The 15891-nt window shown below is 48.8% G+C and overlaps 6 protein-coding genes across 6 annotated transcripts; 3 read left to right on the forward strand and 3 right to left on the reverse strand.

Annotated features, from left to right (window-relative positions):
- Positions 1–788: 788 nt before the first annotated feature.
- KY384_001065 (uncharacterized protein) lies at positions 789–2408 on the forward strand (the record flags this gene model as incomplete). The annotated part of the gene is made up of 2 exons (XM_044809597.1): positions 789–799; positions 956–2408. The coding sequence occupies 2 exons, from the start codon at positions 789–791 to the stop codon at positions 2406–2408; spliced, it is 1464 nt and encodes a 487-aa protein (XP_044673504.1).
- Positions 2409–3412: 1004 nt separating this feature from the next.
- On the forward strand, positions 3413–5463 carry KY384_001066 (uncharacterized protein; the record flags this gene model as incomplete). The annotated part of the gene is made up of 4 exons (XM_044809598.1): positions 3413–3646; positions 3785–4150; positions 4402–5365; positions 5417–5463. 4 exons carry the CDS (start codon positions 3413–3415, stop codon positions 5461–5463), a joined length of 1611 nt encoding a protein of 536 aa, XP_044673505.1.
- Positions 5464–5907: 444 nt separating this feature from the next.
- KY384_001067 (uncharacterized protein) lies at positions 5908–8412 on the reverse strand (the record flags this gene model as incomplete). The annotated part of the gene is made up of 4 exons (XM_044809599.1): positions 5908–6930; positions 6993–7464; positions 7523–7717; positions 8297–8412. 4 exons carry the CDS (start codon positions 8410–8412, stop codon positions 5908–5910), a joined length of 1806 nt encoding a protein of 601 aa, XP_044673506.1.
- A 498-nt stretch (positions 8413–8910) lies between these two features.
- Positions 8911–10065, reverse strand: KY384_001068 (uncharacterized protein; the record flags this gene model as incomplete). The annotated part of the gene is made up of 1 exon (XM_044809600.1): positions 8911–10065. One exon carries the CDS (start codon positions 10063–10065, stop codon positions 8911–8913), a length of 1155 nt encoding a protein of 384 aa, XP_044673507.1.
- A 154-nt stretch (positions 10066–10219) lies between these two features.
- Positions 10220–12522, reverse strand: KY384_001069 (uncharacterized protein; the record flags this gene model as incomplete). Its single annotated transcript, XM_044809601.1, is given in 6 exon segments — positions 10220–10951; positions 11378–11685; positions 11739–11899; positions 11956–12137; positions 12149–12336; positions 12390–12522. 6 exon segments carry the CDS (start codon positions 12520–12522, stop codon positions 10220–10222), a joined length of 1704 nt encoding a protein of 567 aa, XP_044673508.1.
- A 1167-nt stretch (positions 12523–13689) lies between these two features.
- On the forward strand, positions 13690–15804 carry KY384_001070 (uncharacterized protein; the record flags this gene model as incomplete). The annotated part of the gene is made up of 3 exons (XM_044809602.1): positions 13690–14297; positions 14345–15464; positions 15532–15804. The coding sequence occupies 3 exons, from the start codon at positions 13690–13692 to the stop codon at positions 15802–15804; spliced, it is 2001 nt and encodes a 666-aa protein (XP_044673509.1).
- Positions 15805–15891: the final 87 nt, after the last annotated feature.

Raw genomic sequence — 15891 nt, forward strand, 5'->3', positions numbered from 1 at the left:
CCCAACTTTGAAGCTTCGCTGTGGGTGGCTCTTTTAGCGCCCTAATTTTCTTCCTTGTCTTTTCTTACGACGATGTTGACTTCGCATTGTCCATGAGAGGTATATTGCTGGATATCACAATGGTTTATTTGAAAGGCGAACCTCTGGGAGGTCAACGTTCCTTCCACAGTGGATTCGCACAGCTTAACAAAAGTTCGAAAGCAATACGATTGCACTGCACCTGCTTAATTCAATCATAGAAGCTAGGCATGGCTAAGAACTTGACAGATGCTATCATGAGGAAGGGAAGGTGCGAACGTGACAGCCAAGCAATGTCGCGGTCGATTTGGGCACGCACGACGTCGGCGGTCGCGCTCGACATCACTCCTTCCTCGCGTCCTTTGAATTGATAACCCCTTTGGTGCCAACTTTTTTTCACCAGAAACCCATTTGAACAATTTCAACTCTTTGATACTGTCGTCGAGTCTTTCCTACCCTGTACCGATGACGATATGATTTGAGAAGCGCAAGCTGGCATCGAACAAAGCGTCCACAAGATCAAGTGAGTAATTCATCGGCCTTCCCTTATATCTTTGCGTCTTTCTAGTCTATGAGCTTAGCCATCTGGAGTCCGGGCCCCCTTCGCCTACGCAAAGGCTTTTGATTCCTTCTTGGTTGCGAGCACCCTTGGCCCTGCCTACGAACATATTCCTCAGGGTGAGGGCTTCGGTAGATGCTTTAGGTCTCCCTCTTTGTTAATGCGATGCAGCCTTAGTTTATCGTGATAGCTGACTGAATCTTCTGTCAGGATGTTGACGATGTCAGAAGTAGGACCAGGAAAGAAACCTGGCCCAAGCAAGAGACGAAGCAATCGCAGGAAAGTTAAAAAAGCATGATTTCGATCGAATGTCTCTCTGTCGACAGATTTACCCCATCGTACTCCTGTTTTACCTAGCGCTCGTTCCAGTTCCAACAGGACGTCACATATAGGCGAAGCTCCGTCCTACCCAGCACACTGGCAACGTACACAAAATGATAACGAATATTCTGTTCTCCATGACATGAAAGGTCTTATTGAGAGTTATCAGCAATCAGTCGACCAAATATTGACAAGACAACATCAGCGTCATGTCATGCAAGTCCAAAGCATTCCAAAAGTCCCAGGCATCATCTATGATCACGCTGTATACGAAACACAGTCCAGCGCATCCGTTGCCAGCACACAACAAAACTCCGTGTTCTCGACGACATCGTTCACGCAGACAAAGGACACATCATCTGATATCGAGCAATCGCACGACCAACCCCCAAGTCTACACGACACGGTATTTGTATTGAATGACCGCCCTATATCTACAGAACCAGTACCTTCGAAACGACCATCGCTTCAAGACACTACAACATTCATCCCAAATAAAAGGGCCAGACCAGAATTGGAATCTGCTAGTAAAATAGCCATTGAGCATCCACAGGAATCTCTGTTCAACAATGATTCGGACCGTCACTCATCTCTTTCGGCCACGTTGCCCATACGACCCAAATCAGAGACACCAGAAATATCTGCGCGGCTCACTGTCTTGAATTTAGCAGAACAGGTCTTGAGATCCGCAATAGAACGGATGAAAGTCTTTCGAATAGAGACTGGTAAAGACTACATCAATATCCACTACGAAGGAAAATTGACCACTTTTGGACTGGAAGATGCACAAAGCTTCAGCTACAAACAAAACATTCTTCAATGGTATACTTATCACGCAATTCAGGCTACCCTGATATCCTTGAAAGTGCCGCACGTATCGCCGACGGTCGTCCAAATGTTTTGCAGAGGGCTTTTTGACGAAATAACTCCCCAAACAGAGCGTATTGTTTACGTGTACAATATCAACAACATGCACTGGGTGACTATTGTGTGCCAAACTCATCCATATGTCATCACGTATATGGACAGTTATAAGCCCTCGCATCCACCAAGCAAGGTGGTCGAAAATGTAAAGGAACACTCCCTACTTCACTTAGCACACCATGGCATTGAGGCCCCCACTACCAAGCCCTCCATACACGTCAGCTGCTCGATCAAGCAGAAAGGTACCACCAGTTGCGGACCTTACGTGGTTCGCGAGGTCGAAAGGATTCTACACCAAGATGTCAGTGCTGACCAAGGGAACCCGATAGCGATTAGAGCACGCCACGCCGAGTTGGTTGCCAATCTCATAGCCGGAAGACTTGTCAAAGATACGGACGTAGAGACCGCCACCGTCCATGATAGCACAGAAATTCACGGCGTCAAGTTAACCTCCAATAACAGTCCCGTGGATGCTAGTGTCTTTGCACCAGATGATTCCTGGTCCCACGAATACCCTGTAGAGGGGATCGAGCCAACCAGCAACCGTAACGGTAACATTGAGGATCACGGCGTTGGTGCATGTTGATCCGTCCATCGGCCGAGCAAAGCACCAGTGCTTCAGACAATGACCAGTTGAGGAACGACTATGCGCAGAATCAAGATGCTCTTCGCAAATTCGTGGCATACCCCAGGAACCGAATTCGAGATAAAGTCACGATAACAGACAAATGTGCGCAACCTCTGTCTTTTTGTGACCACTGTCAAAAGTGCTTTCCTCCAAGTCATCATGCAGCCCGAGCTCATCCCAGATTGCTTGCGCAGAGTGCAGGCAAGACCTCCCTGCAGATGTCGCAGCACGCCTGTGGCGCTCCGTTAGGATCCAGCCCGCGGTTTGGATGCCGTTCGTGACGATCCAGACCAGTCATGTAGGGCCCAACTTGGATTTTATATATCATTGTCGCCAATGCAAAAAACTAGTGCCTGTCTCGCTCTGGCCACAAGTTATACTTCATATCTTGGATCCATGGGATTGCGCCTTGAACTGTCTTCGTTGTGAGCTTACCAAGATAGATATTGAAGATCCATACCAAATTGGTTTGAAACGCCTAGAGTTGTCTTCAAAAGCTTTCGCAACGTTTGATCTGAAGACTTTGGTCAGGCGCATTACAGGCCGCTGTGATGCTCAGAACTCAACTGCTAAGTATAAACATCTTATCACCAAGTGGCAGCAGATGAATGATTATCGAGATCTCATTCTACTTGCCAATAAACGACTGCCTGGTTCTAAGGCCCGCAATCATTGAGGACTACAGCAGGAGACATCAATGCAATTTTACTAGGATTCAAGCGGCAGATACAGGTATATCGATACAAAGCAGGAGACATTAATGCAATCTTATTCGAATTCAAGCGGCAGATACAGGTATATCGATACAAAGCAGGAGACACCAATGCAATCTTACTCGGATCCGAGCGGCAGATACAGGTATATCGATACAAAGCAGGAGACACCAATGCAATCTTACTCGGATCCGAGCGGCAGATACAGGTGTATCGAGGCAAAGCAGGAGACACCAATGCAATCTTACTATGATTCAAGCGTCAACAGATGACAAGCCAGAAGAGCCGATGTTCGATGATATCTTGGGTATCCCAGAGGTCAAATTTGTCCTCAGTTTCTGCAATGCAGAGGAGTATGTTGTCAAACAGGTGTACGGGAACATAGTCGAGTTTGAGATAGGTGAAATGGCAATTAACGAACTCGAGAATGCCAGCGCCTACACAGCATTCACCTATATCAAAGACAAGATTGCGAAGGCCCATGTAAATTTGGATCATGCTGACTCTGCGGCCGAATTTCGTCTTCGCCTCCCTTCTGGGACCTGGGCAACGCTCTCCGTCGCAACCAAAGATGCAGAATGCCAAAAATCGATTCTCGGATTTATCATTCCTCCTGCGTAGGGCCCCGCCCACGGACAAATTCTGCTACGTGTCGTATGGACTTCAGCAAACTGGTTCAAGGAGGCAAATTTGCTATCAGAGAACGCAAAGCCAAATTTCATCGCTTCGACTTTGAAAGTTGTGGGTAGCAATGCGGGCTTGAAGCGAAGCATCTCTGTCATGCACGAATTCCTTGAAAACGAACATGCTAAGAAGTTCCACCCATTAGCCCTCATCCAAGATCCCTCAGAACTAAGCGTGGCTGATATCTACGACGCAAGTCCTCTATCGTCTGAGATGATTGACAAATACTTTGATAATATTGTCTCTCGCTGGCATCTAAACGCTAATCAGACAGAAGCGGCGCGTTCATTCAGTAACTCCGGGGTAACTGTATTGTGATAACTGGCTTTCCTGGTAGCGGGAAAACAAAGAGACTAGCTTTGATTGTTCTTTGGCTCGTTGCAATCAGGATTGCTGTAGCTACTAGCGCAGCAACTAACGATACAACAGATATACTTGCCTAAAACATTGACGAGCAGCTTAAAAACCTAAAAAAACTATCCTACTTATAAATATATATAACAGCAATGGAATCTCGTCCGTCGGTGTTCAGTCTACATCTTACACCTCGGAAGAATGAGTTTGCACCACAAATAAACCTATCACTGATGGATCGTATCCTGAAGCTCGGCTTCCAGGACAATAAACTCCGAACCATATACCGGTCGAACCCAACAATTGCTGCGTTTCCGAATTCGCACACTTACAAAGATGAAATGGTCAGCGCTGCCAGCACTCTTCAGCTTGTATTGATCCCACAATTTGCGAAGGTTTTAAGAGAGTTCATTGGCGTGAAATCCGACATTGATGTCACACTCACAGCATTGGATGCACCAAACACAAAGGCTTATACGAATCCATCCTCTCTCTCACGCTCTAATCCAGCAAACGTGAAGATCATTTCGGACCTGACTAAGAAGCTAATCAAGGCAAAGGCTCTCAAATTTCATTCTTTCATCGTCATTACTTGTTACGCTGAACAAGAGCGCCTCATTAATGAGGCCATGTTCAGGCTAGCAAAAAATTATGAAATTCCAAGGAGCGATCTGCCAACGGTGAAGCTTGCCCCAGTAATCCAAGGCAAAGAGGCCGATGTCGTCCTGTTCGATACAGTGATCGACTCGGCGGATACAATGGGGCAACTCGGTCTCGCACAAGGGGAGGAGCTGATGAACGTAGTGGCCACCCGCGCCCGATCTTGCGCCATGATTCTGTTCAACTCAAAAATCATGACCGGTGAACTTCTAACAAAATGGCGAGAGCAAAAAGCCATCACCGAGCGAGGGATCAAGGAGCCGAATCCCGCTCCGCATCTATTGGCTAATCTCTCCTACTTGGGCACCGAAGGACGAGTCTATCAGCACGAAGCGACTTCTGACCAGGAAATTAAACCTGGACATTATGGCAAACCGTTCTTCACTAAAGACAAGCCGGGCGAGGATGAAGGCGAGTCCCAAGAACCCTGGCCACCGGCAGGAGCTCCTGAAGCAAGTACCTCCACAGCTCAGGGCTTATCGCAACCCGAAAATTCCATAGATGGTATGTCACCAGCACTGTTATATTTGTCCTACTGAGCTGACCCCTAAGCAGCTATAATCCGTGCAGGCAGAAGCGCTGCAACTTCAGGCGAATGGTAGTCAAAGAGAACGCGAAGGTTTCCATCATCGGCCTAGAAGCTCTACGATTCAGTATCACTCATTTCGATTCATTATCACTTATTACGACTCAGTATCACTTATTTCGATCCACGACAATCGTCGACCTAGGCTGCGATGCACCAAGGATTTCGTAGATTTACACGATCGTGCTATTCTTATCTTTTGCATGATTACGGCAATCATTCACGATTCGCACACACTCCTTTAGTATCAGTATGACTAGTCTAGTCCATAGCATCAAATGAATGACTAATTTGCTATCTACGTGCCCTGAACATGCTCTTCTGCTAAAAATCTGAATTGCAAGGGAACTGGGGCTCATATGAGAACGACAAGAGCACATGCATTCTTGCACCATTATGTCTAGAAACCTGACAGAGATTGCATGCAATCACCTTTGAGGAACACCAATACTCGCCTCTTCTAGTTGCCCGTATTTGCCCAATCGCCCTCCCTCGATTCACGCTCATGCATCTCCCTCAAACATTGTTCCAGCCTCCTTGCCAATTTTTCCAACACCCACTCCGCCTCCTCCATTTCCCCCATCAATGGACTCCGTTCCCCTAGCCAACTCCACGCCTTCGGATGTCTCTCCCCGTCCCCACCATCTCCTTGATCCATCCCTTGCTGCATCGTCCCCTTCTCCTCCGTCAATCCAGACTGGACGTTTGGGCTTCTATGCAGCTCCGTCGACCCCTCTTCCTCACCTAATAGTTTCAAATAGTACGCCCACTCACTATAGGCGTACTGCCGCGGCGGACTCTCGCTCAGATGCTCGATCACGAGCCTAAATTCACGGGCTAGGATGAAATGGTACTCATAGATCGAAGAGCCAAGTATATTTCCCTTGCGGCGGTCTGAGCGCTCGCCTTCGATTTCTGACTGCTCAACGTGGCCGGTCGTAGTATCTGTACCTTTGTTCAGGTGATCGCCCTTCTTATTGCTGCCGCCGCCCCCTTCGGGCAAGAACCCGCCTTGCTCGTGGACTCTGCGGGAGTCGCGGCCGAAGCCGAACTTCTCCTGGGAGAATTTGTTGGCTGCCTGCTTCAGACGATCTCTCCCGCTAGCTTCTCCGGGGAGGACCGTGAATTCGCCGAGATAGAGCGTAAGATCTTTAATAATTTTGACGATGGTGTCGCCCATGTTGCTAATTACAATTGTGAGGGTGGGCACTGCTAAGAGGGACCAGAGAACGAAGAAAGCTTTTCCCGAGTTAGAGAAGGGCTTGAAATCGCCGTAGCCGATAGTGAGAAGAGTTGTGTAGGAAAAGTAGAGGGATTGGAAGTATGTCCATCTCTGCTCGTGCTCCGCAAAATAGAATACCAAGGCTCCAATGAACCAGAGGACGAGCCAAGCGGAGCCTGAGAAGAGCAAGGCGATCCACTTTTGTCGACTTTCTGTTGCACTCTGCACGCTCCTCATCAGTTGAAACTCCCGCTCACGGCGCTGTGTTTCTGTGATATCATGTCGTCCTTGGCCTTGCCCCCCTCCTCGATCGGTTTAAGTACCGACGATTCTTTGCTCTTGAGCAACTTCTTGATAAGCGCCTGTCTCTTCTTCTCAGTCATGCGTCGTCCTAATTTGTTTTTTCCACGTTCAAGAACGAGTGAGCGAATGGAGCCGACCACAAGGCCTAGAGTTACGATTCCGCCTACGGCGTAAGGGAAGAGTATACCTCTACCCAAATGGGTTAGGGGTGCATAGTCTCCAATACCGACCGTCAATAATGTGAAATTGGTGAAGAACAGCGCATCCAAAAAGCCCCATCCTTCAATCTTTGCATACATACCCGCGCCTCCCACCATATAGACCAGCAAGCTTATCGTCTGCAGCATAAGTGTACGCTGACTCGTCGTAAGCTTGAACTCCTTGCGGTAATGCTTCTTCCAAGCGCCGTAGACAGTGAATACCATGAGTGTTGCGATGATAAAATATAAGGCTGCAGCAAAAATTGCGTAATAGAATGCTTGGGAAAGCGCCCTAAAAAATATAAATAATCGTCTGTAGCAGTGACTTTTTTCAATTTAAAGGAATATACCGTCGCTGATGGGGCCTTTGTACATAATGTATGATGGCAGATATGTCACCAATAAGTAGAATTGAAGCGAGGTACCAGCCGACGATGGTGATGGGCTGGGCTACGGAAAAAGAGAGGCGGCGCGCCATGTTCAGAAGGAGGGAGAAATTTGAGATGAGGGCGAAGCCAAGGGAGAGACCGTTGATAGCTAGAAGCCTATGAGGAAAATTCAGTTTTGGACTCTTCATGAACTATGTATCTGAATTGTAGACGAAGGACCTCGAAAAGAAATGATGACGATATGGTGAATGTACATGAGCGCGTTCACTGCGTTTCGACTGACAAACAAAACAATGAAGTAGAGGAGTCAGCTGCAGTCTGATGGTACGAAGCAATACGGTCTTGGTCGAGAGTCGAGAAAGGCTATAATATTGTTGCTGTCCATCTTCACAGGTATCGAAACAGGAAACATCAGGATTGAATTTTCTCCAAGGCATGCAACGACAAAAATGAGAGGGGAGCAGCAGACCATTTTGGGTCTCTAACATCATCTCCATGGGCCTCGTTTGCACCGAATCCTGGCGGTATCTCTATACGCCAATGGACTACCAAAGCGCATATATTGAAAGCGCTGGCCATGGGGCCGAAGGTACCCTTTCCGACATATGTATAAGCCAATACTATTCAGCTCAATCTTCAAGTTATAATCTTACAGCCAAAAGCGGAAAGGCAGTGGACGCGAACCACCAGCGACTAAAAATGAGCGAGGTTGTGTATGGTCGGGGCTTTACAGACCTTGGTTTAAGAAATGCCTGTTCATCTTCATTCTGCGCATCCTCCTCGTCTCTCTGCTCTTTCTCAAGCCTGTCAGAGGTCTCGCCAATGGGCTCATCAAGCCCCGGATCGTTCATGGTATGGGGAGACGGGCACAACTAGGAGGTCGACAACTGCGAGGATAAAACATCGAAGTCTCGGTGGGAATCCCATAATCAGACGCGCAGTCAACCCCAGCCATTATTGTCTGGAGCTGGGTTTGGCATGTGACATCGAATATGAAGGTCGAAGTTGGAAGACGGGACGCACTTTCCGGGAAATGGCACGTGGACCAACCACTCTCCCGCATTTGGAGCCATGTTCCAATGCGATCGGAGCAGGAAAAGGCATCTAATTTGACTATATGTAAACCTGGCAGATTCCTATCATACATTCCTCCCTTCCCTTCTCCCTCTCCATCTCCCCTCTCGAGTCCTCCGAAAGGGGTTCAATAAGAGACATCGTAGTGACGTGAATGATAGTACAGATTGAGACTGAGACACCGAAACTCCTCCGCTTAGTTCCTTGCTGCATTGCTGCATTGCTGTATCATTTTCTCTTGCAAAATGTTCGTCTTCTTTCCTTGAGTCCGCAAATTACTCCCTCCACGGTTGGCTGCTGAACGACCTTGTCGGAGTCTGCCCCGTCCAAGCTCGCTGCTGTACTACTTTTCCTTCTAAGCTCATTGCGTTCCTCTTGGATTTTTTGTTGAGTCTGCTCGTCCTCCAACCCTCGTACCATAGTTCCTTGCTGGCCTCTCGAAGATCTGGTTGCCATTCTCTAAAGACAGCTTGCTTGAGCTTTGTAAAATCGCAATGCTCTGGGTTAAGTGGGTCGGCAAAGCCCCATGGGAACTTTCTACCGCCTAAAGTGGGTTCGTATGGATCCGGTGAAATGATTGAGAATGGCAGTAAGTGCTCTTCCGACGCTGGTGATGCCTCAGATGAGGATGAAGAGCCAATGCTCCCGTTCCTCGGCTTACCGGGCTTTGCAACGTTAAGGTCGGCGCTGGTAAATGATTCAGAACTTGATGGAGAGTCCAGTACTGAAGTCATTGAGAATTTATCAGCGTCCTTGCCATCGATGCCCCCGTTTGCTCTGTTCTTGTTAAGGTGATTGTCTTCGTCCCTTTCGTCAAGATCGCGTCTCTGGTCGCCTTGCTCCGTTGAGGTCTCCGATTGGTCGTCCCCACCGTCTTTATCAAGCGCCTCTAGACTATCGAGACCTGCTTGTTTCAATGATGCCCATACGGCACGTTTTAGGTGTGCCATATGCGCAGCAGTGATTGTGTCAGCTTTAGAGATGACCGGCACGACCGTCGTTTTGTCTTTTAACGCACGGAGGATATTCAGATCGAGCGCGGCGTCCAAGCCAACAGGATTTGGCTCTGGGCGTGACTTGACAAAAGAGTTTGCATTTGCTCTAGCACCATTCGCCCGCTTGGCTTTCTGATCGGCTGCCATTGTAGCATCAAGGCGTGATGGGTCAAGAAGCATAAACACACAGTGAATGTGGGTATCTCGGAAGCCTGGCGCACGAGCAACCTTACTTTCTTCCGTAAAGGTGTCTTCGAATTTACTCTCGATAAAGGCGGTCAATTCTTTAAGTTGCAGGTCAACCACATTCTTTTCGAGGCCTTCGGAGTCCCACAATGTCACACCCAGTCTTTCTCCATCAGCTTCTGTTTCAACAGAAGTTGGGGTGAAGTTTGGGAATGCAGCCTCGGACGCCGGCGGTGGGTCCTCAAACATATCACGAGTTGATTGACGTCGCTTCCATGCCGGCAAAGTGAGGGAAGACTGGAGATAGTTGATAAAGGAGCTTTTGCCGCAGCCGCGGGAGCCAAGGACAAGAATGCTGCAAGGGGTCAAATTACATCTTCAAGATCTTGGACCTTGAGAAAGCTTACTTGAAGGGGATCGGATCTTTTCTTCTCCGGATCTTCCTGGGACTATTGATGGTACTGATAGCACTGCTAGCATAACTATATCTCCCACGATTTGCCATGCTTTCACCGGCATCACCGAACCCCCCGGCGGTGTGACCTGGAATTGGAGGTACTGGTGGGACGGGGGGGACGGGCATTCCTCGATAGTAATTTGCCCCAATATTTTCCTGCGAGGTCTTTTGAGCTAATCTCTGAGGGAAAGTACCTGCTGCTCTGTTCGACATGATGGACGCTGAAACCTGTTTCGCGCCTTCTCCGCCAAAGCTTTGAATTTGAGGTTGTGACGGGACGACTGGTATACGAGGTGGGCCGGCAGGTATTTGATTCTGCATACGTTTGATCTCCTCTTCGCGCATCCTTTTCGACTCCTTCTTGCTCAGCTTCCTCTGCGGAGCGCTGCCTGTCGACGCCGACCGATCGCGCGACTTCGTGCGGCGAAGGAAATTAAAAGAACTTTTTCGGCGTAGCGATCCATTGGAGTCCAGGGTTGCATTTGTGGAGGATGTCGCATGAGACTGCTCGTGGGTTGACACGAAAGACCGAGGTACAGCCGATGTTTGCGGTGATACCGAAGACCCATTCATAATGATGTAGGAAGATTTGTGCCTGTAAAGAACAAATGGACGAATAGGCGGGTGTTTGGAAGCCTTGATACGTTGTGGATAGCGGGCTGTCACGATGGTGAGTTGCTACTTCTTGAACACGCCTGCTTTCAACTCAGGAGTCCCACTGGTTACAGGCAATCGCTAAGTGTTCAATGTGCTGTTGAAGACGCCGGGTCGGTCGCAGCATGTCTGTTTAGCGAGGCCTTTGAAGCGCAATTGGTGATGAGATTCCTAGTTGCCGTGGTTTGCTTACGGAGCCGTCAATGACGATGAGAGTAGCTGCACCGCACAAGTATGGACAAGCAAGCATTGCTTTGGTGTGCCAATTCGACATGGACCAGGGGTTTCACTTTCAACCAATCGCAGAGGTTTTAATTAAGAAGCAGCTAATGTACTAGGCGCGGGAACGGAAACCAAATGTGAGGATGATTTGATCCTTCTTGATTCGGCCTTTTACGGTCCCAATTTGGTTTGAACTCTACAGACCGCAATGGTGCTCTGAATACAAACGTCTGTTCTATTGAGATCTTTACTGATAGGCCCTGTAGGTCCATCTGTGAATTTTGCAGTTGCATCGATGCCAAAGATCTTATGCTGTCTGGGGTCCGAGTCCGGATACTGTTTATCTCCGAACTTTCCCGCAAAGCTCAACCACTTGACAGGGCTAGACCCATCGTATGCAGCAAAAGCTTGAGTTGAAGCATCAAACTGGTAGAAATAGGCGCCGAGCAGCGGATCCCACAGCGTCCCTTTGTCGCAATGATCCTCTAGCAATCCCTGGCTCCCACTGACGCCCGGTAGTGTATGATCGTGAGTGCCTGAACCGATGTCAGAATCAGCACCACCTCTTCCGAAGGACTGGAGTACTCACCTGATGTGGCATAATTCGCATGGGTTCCGTTTGCTGAGTATGCAACTGGTCGAATTCCTTGTTTCTCTACTGTGTCATACGTAAAAGCTTCTCCAAAAGAATGCTGGCTGAACCAGATCGCTTGAGGCTTTGCATCCTGAAATCGGACCATGGTATGCTCCCTAAATGACATCAGCGGTCGATTTTCTCTGTCGAAAAGGCACTCTAGGTCATATACCAATCCCCAACGTGATTTCCCACTTGCTGGCCAAAGTACACCCCACCGAAGTCGAAGGCGTAAAAGTACATGTAGAAGGCATCGACTAAACCACTTCCATGGTCGTTGACAATGACGGCACAACTAGTTGCTCCAACAGTCTTGCCGCTACCTTCAGGCCGGACTCCAAAGAGCCAGGGGGGCTTGAAGTCACATCTGTTGATGATGTGAGATAAACATTGGCTCCGTCTAGGCCATTCAACTGGTCAAGGTTGTCAAGCGTCAATGGGTTCGGCGCTCCAGCAACAACCTTAAAGTCTTTCTCTGGCTGAGTGTGGACAAGCTGGTTGCCAATATCGCTGGGATTGTATTTGTCATTGGATTCTAGCCACACAAGTGGAGCTAAAGAGACTCAGCAGATGCCAGGTGATATTGAGATGTACACAAGCCCCTACCGTAATCGCTAACGAATTTGGGGATAGTGGTCGATTGCCGGCTAGAGAGAGTCGCAGGCAGAGTCAAGACTAGACGTGGAAAGAGCAATTGAAAAGCGAATAACAGGAGGGCAACGCAGTGAAGACTTTCCATTCTGAGAGTGGGGTAGAAGGAGGGCTAGAGTGCTTATTGTACAGGAAGAACGACAATAGTATTCTGAGGAGGCTTCTGGAAACCCTTCTTATATAATTTGGCAGCCATATAATGAAGCTCCCCATGACAGAAACACGCTGGGCAAGACGCAAGGCCAATTGGCTAGGAATGGGTACAAAATTGGAAGGTAGCCTTCATAATGTAGCATACCAATAGCAACAAGCGACAACTTGTGTGACGAGGATCAGCGGACTTATTCACTCGGGACGGCTGTCAACATGCAAGCCATCATCTCGCTTTTACATATCAGAAGCCGAACGAAGTCATACATCCGACTGGTGGGAGATGCGGAGGAACCCAAAATGATGTGGTAGTGTACAGAAGCGAATCGTGCCTCATATGGGCTCCCTGATTCGTGCGTGAAGACATCGGCAGAACTAGCGGTCTGCCGCATGAACATCTGGCTGAGGGGCCATAGAATAAGGTATCTTATGCAAAGTATGATGATGATGATGATCATCGTCTTGTAGGGTCGTGTTAGCGGTTGGCAAGAACCCATGTCCCTATGTGCTCATGATCCCGTTTAATGCAACATAGAGGTCCCGGCGGATGTCTGAGATCGGCTTGTAACTCATGGAGGGCTGGCTGGTTTAGTAAAAGTATTTGCAATCACATGCCGCAGCGAGCGTACAGAGCAGGCTCATATGACACGAGGGGCTGCTCAATTACTAGTGCACTGCTATGAAAGCTCCGTGAGTACACCAGACGTTCGTTGGATCCGTTGCAGAATCTCGAAACACTAATCAAGGCGAGACCCAGGACATTTAGAAAGACTTCACGATCTCTAGCTTTGCTGAGCTCTCCATTTGAGCTCCTGAAATCTTGGCATCTTGGCTGTGCCTTTGTCGAGATGCTTCTGGGGACACCAGGACTTTCGTGTCCTTCTTGTCTGTCAAGATGGAGAGTTGAAGATGAGTCGTAGTCGGAGATGCGAAAATATGTCTTGGCGCTTAAAACGTTAGAATTAGGCCCCCCACCAGCCCCTCTCTCGTCGTTGCTGACAGAGGCACCACGAGTCTGGGAGCACAGCCTTATGGCTTTTTGATCTTGCAATTTGCACGTTCCTATATCTGACGCGTCATTGGAAGGTACCGAGGCCGTTTCGAGATGTCATTGCGAGTAGATGGTCATTCGAGGGGCAGATCCCGCTCGCCAGGACGGAAAGATGAACGCTCGAGAAGCCGCGACGCAAGAGCGCCTAGCCCAGCAGTTCAAGTCGTAATCAAGTCAGATAGCCACAAAAAGAAAGATGACAGTGATTCGGATGATAAACGGAAGAAGAAGCATAGCAAGAAGCATAAAAGCTCAGACAGCGAGTCAGATACCAAGTCGAAACATAAGAAGTCATCGAAGAAGCGTTACGAGGACAGCAGCAGCAGTAGTAGCAGCGAGTCAGACTCAAGATCGAAGAAGCATTCAAGTCGACGCCGGCGAAGCGAGTCTGAGTCCGACCACAAGAGCCGGCGAAAGACTTCGAAAAAGTACTATGATGAAAGCAGCAGTAGTGATTCAGAGTCAAGCTCGAGCTCCAGTGAGGAGGATAGAAAGCACAAACACAGCTCTTCGAAGAAGGAACACCACAAGTCCGGCAAGTCGAGCAAGTCTCACCATGAACATGATCGACGTCCCTCGCACTCGCATGAGAAGCAATACACCAGAGACACAAAAGGAGAGAAAGTTCTAGTCATGCCTGGTGCATTTGCCCCAGCGCAACAGTAAGCTTCACTCGCGACGACTTCGTGACTTGCTTACCCCATTTCAGATATGTCGTCGCTCAGCCAGCTAGCCACCAAGGGAGGGGACCGCAATATGCACAAGTAGAACCATATCAATACGCCAATGCCGAGCGAAAACTCTCATACTCTGCTCAGCCACAGGTTGTAGAAGCGAAGCCTCACAGAAGAACGTCGTCTCCGCCGTCAATGCGCCATCTTTCAATCTCAAGCGGCTCACACGGTCACTCTGGTCTCGCAGCACCGGGTTCGCACCGAGGCAGCATGTCTGGCGGCCTGCCGCCCGGAAGTCCGCTTCTCGAAGCCTATCGCGGCACATACCAATCAATTTCCCCCATGCCATCGCCCCTGATGCTTGCTTCCAAGGACGATTCTGATCTCTCGGACCTGTCGCCTCTGGACGGCGACGACTCTGACTCCGATGATTCTTTAGCTCCCCGTCTGAAACCCAAGAAAAAGAAGGTCTCTTTCTACGACCCCGAGCCCGATGCAATAGCCCTAGCCTCCGCGCTCAAACACTCCACCATCGATGCTAAACCCTTGATCAAGATCCTCCCTCACCTTTCAGACGATCATGTCCTGATGCTCCGCACGGAGTACAAGAAGCACATGAAAGCGCAAGGAAAAGGCGTCAATATAGCCAAGCACATCAAGATGAAAGTGACTGGAAACCTTGGCAAGGCGGCCTACGCAGTTGCCCTTGGTCGTTGGGAAAGCGAGGCGCATTGGGCGAACTTTTGGTATCAATCGAATAGTTCGCGCCGAGAACTGTTGATCGAGAGCTTGATGGGAAGGACCAACAGCGAGATTGTCAAGATCAAAGAAGCTTTCAGTGATCAACGGTACCACAATAGTCTGGAGAAGTGTATGCAGACTGAATTGAAGAAAGATAAATTCCGTACCGCTGTTCTGCTGGTGCTAGAAGAGAAGCGGATGAGCGAGTCTGAAAAGGTGGAAATGAGCCACGTGCGGAAAGATACAGATACTCTCTACAAGTGCTTGGCGGCGAAGGAAGGTGGGGAGACAGCGATGATCAATATAATCGTACTGCGGAGTGACAAGCATCTCGCGGAGGTGATGCGTGTCTTCGAGGCAATGTACAAGAAGAATTTTGCAAGGGAGATGATCAAGCGGAGTCAAAATCTTGTGGTAAGTGTCCTACACCCTCCCTCGAACACTTTCATATCTTTGGGACACCGTATTAAGATATCTCCAGGGTGAAACCCTCGCCCACATACTCAATGGCGTCTTGAACCGCCCTGTTCGCGACGCGCTTCTGCTTCACCAAGCCCTGGCTGAGACCTCCAAAGACCGAGCAGATCTGCTGGTCAGTCGTCTTGTACGCTACCATTGGGAACCAAAACATCTTGCACGGGTCAAGGTTGCTTACAAGCAGAAATATGGCTCTAGATTGGAGAAGGATGTTTCCAATGAGACCAAAGGAGATTTCTCGGAATTCTTACAGGAGCTTTGTCGAGCCGAGGAATGAGGACTCATGTGACGGGGAGGTGGGAATTGTAACAATGGTCGCTCCCGTGAGAAAAGAACTTATGTAAACGAATTTCTTTTCGAATTC

Source organism: Bacidia gigantensis, assembly GCF_019456465.1.
Source record: "Bacidia gigantensis strain McMullin 20006 chromosome Unknown contig_125, whole genome shotgun sequence".
NCBI lineage: Eukaryota > Fungi > Ascomycota > Lecanoromycetes > Lecanorales > Ramalinaceae > Bacidia > Bacidia gigantensis.